This window comes from Sinocyclocheilus rhinocerous, unplaced genomic scaffold (genome assembly GCF_001515625.1).
Source record: "Sinocyclocheilus rhinocerous isolate Xijiao unplaced genomic scaffold, SAMN03320098_v1.1 scaffold43336, whole genome shotgun sequence".
Classification (NCBI taxonomy): Eukaryota; Metazoa; Chordata; class Actinopteri; order Cypriniformes; family Cyprinidae; genus Sinocyclocheilus; species Sinocyclocheilus rhinocerous.
The window spans coordinates 1-1,661 of NW_015627155.1; the positions used below are offsets into that span (position 1 = coordinate 1).

The window sequence follows — 1,661 nt, forward strand, 5'->3', positions numbered from 1 at the left end:
TATGATCATGAGCATATCCAAAACCAAAGATTTCTCTCTTTTTTTTATTTTTCCATGCTGTTGAATTTTCTAGATGTTAAAGTGTGCATCTTTCGGACTGGAAAAACAAATAACTATGATAAGGATTTTACTGGCATGCTACAAAGCCGAATTGAGAATCTGACAGAAGTTCCAACAGTGGGCAAGAGTGACATTATTCTGGTTTTCTGTCCTGCTGTTTCCCGAGCTGGAACTGACATTGACAAAGCACTTGAAATATTCAATCACAATACAGGTTGTTTGAGTTTGTCACTTTTAAGTAATAAATATTTTTATTATTCAGAATATTCAGGAGTACCTGATATTTGGTGAGGACATTAGACAAATTTGTTTTGTCTAAATTTCCTGAACAGAAGCTAAGTTGGGTGTTCTAGTGGTGCTTCATCACACGTTTGACCCAGAGAAAGTGATTCCAGACAGCAGCAGATCTGTCAAGAGGACAGATATACTCACAGTGGACTGTCTGTTCTATGAGGATGCAGGATTTCTTAAGTGTCAGAAGAATTCAGATGCAGCTGACAAAGTTGTGAACTGGTTAATACAAGAGGTATTTAAGAAGATGCTCTAAAATATTTCATTTGAAAAACACTTCACTGTTTACTCATAAGCTCATGTTGTAATCATTCTCTACAGGAGAGGCAAATAGGTGTCAAAATACGTCCTCGTAAAAGTAGGTTATAATCACTTTTTGTCATTAAATATAACCTCAGAAAATATAAAATTTAAGTAACATTATATTTAACGTAATTATACGTTGATATTGTTTTATCTTAATTTCTACAGATTTAACAACAAAAGTTAACTTTACAAACTCAGGACAAATCCAATATCCAGAACGTGAAAGATGTAAGAAAGAAAGAAATAAGGTAAATGTTATGTTGTTGTGCTTAAGATGCTGTTTAAAATGCCAAACAGTGTTTGTCCAGATACTGTGACTGAATTTCACTGTAAGTTGTGTGTCTGTAAAAATGTTTATTACTTCCATTCAATTTAAAGATGACCAAAATGGGAAACAACAAACCTAGTACAAGTAAGTCTGCATCTTATGAGGGATCTCACACAATTACTGCTTGTTTAGTCCCACATATAATTTTTTTGTACTTTTGTCAAGTGTTATTATAGAACAGAATAGCTCATCTTCCTGGACACCATCCTAGAAAAATAAATGCATTTTTTAAAAACTGTATTATTATATTTGCATTCATTTTGGTCAGATCATATTGTACGTTCCTCTGTTTTTGTTTTTCAATCCCAATTCATGTTCCAGAAAAGGTCAAAGTGTTCTCCATTTTGGCTGGAAAGATAAAAAACTGTCAGAAGGAATTTTTCGACATTTTGAGAAACCGAATTGAGAATCTGAAGGAAGGTCGTACAGTGGACGAGAGTGACATTATTCTAGTTTTCTGTCCTATTGTTTCTCGAGCTGGAACTGATATTGAAGCAGCACTGAACAATGTTGTTTACTCTACAGGTTGTTTGATTATCATTGTCACACTATTTTAAATAAAGTTATTAATTCTCAGAATACTCTGCCTCAAAGTGATACGTATATAAGCATTTCAGATTAAATTATCTTTAATTTGTCTATGTCCTTAAACAGATTCTAAGCTAACTGTTCTAGT

The 1,661-nt window shown here is 33.2% G+C and overlaps 1 protein-coding gene across 1 annotated transcript; it reads left to right on the plus strand.

Annotated features, from left to right (window-relative positions):
• Positions 1–73: 73 nt before the first annotated feature.
• Positions 74–1,510, plus strand: LOC107720820 (uncharacterized; the record flags this gene model as incomplete). The annotated part of the gene is made up of 6 exons (XM_016528656.1): positions 74–274; positions 393–586; positions 673–709; positions 823–905; positions 1,036–1,069; positions 1,307–1,510. Coding segments are annotated over 6 exons (753 nt in total), but the record flags the coding sequence as incomplete, so codon positions are not given.
• Between the last annotated feature and the right edge of the window lie 151 nt (positions 1,511–1,661).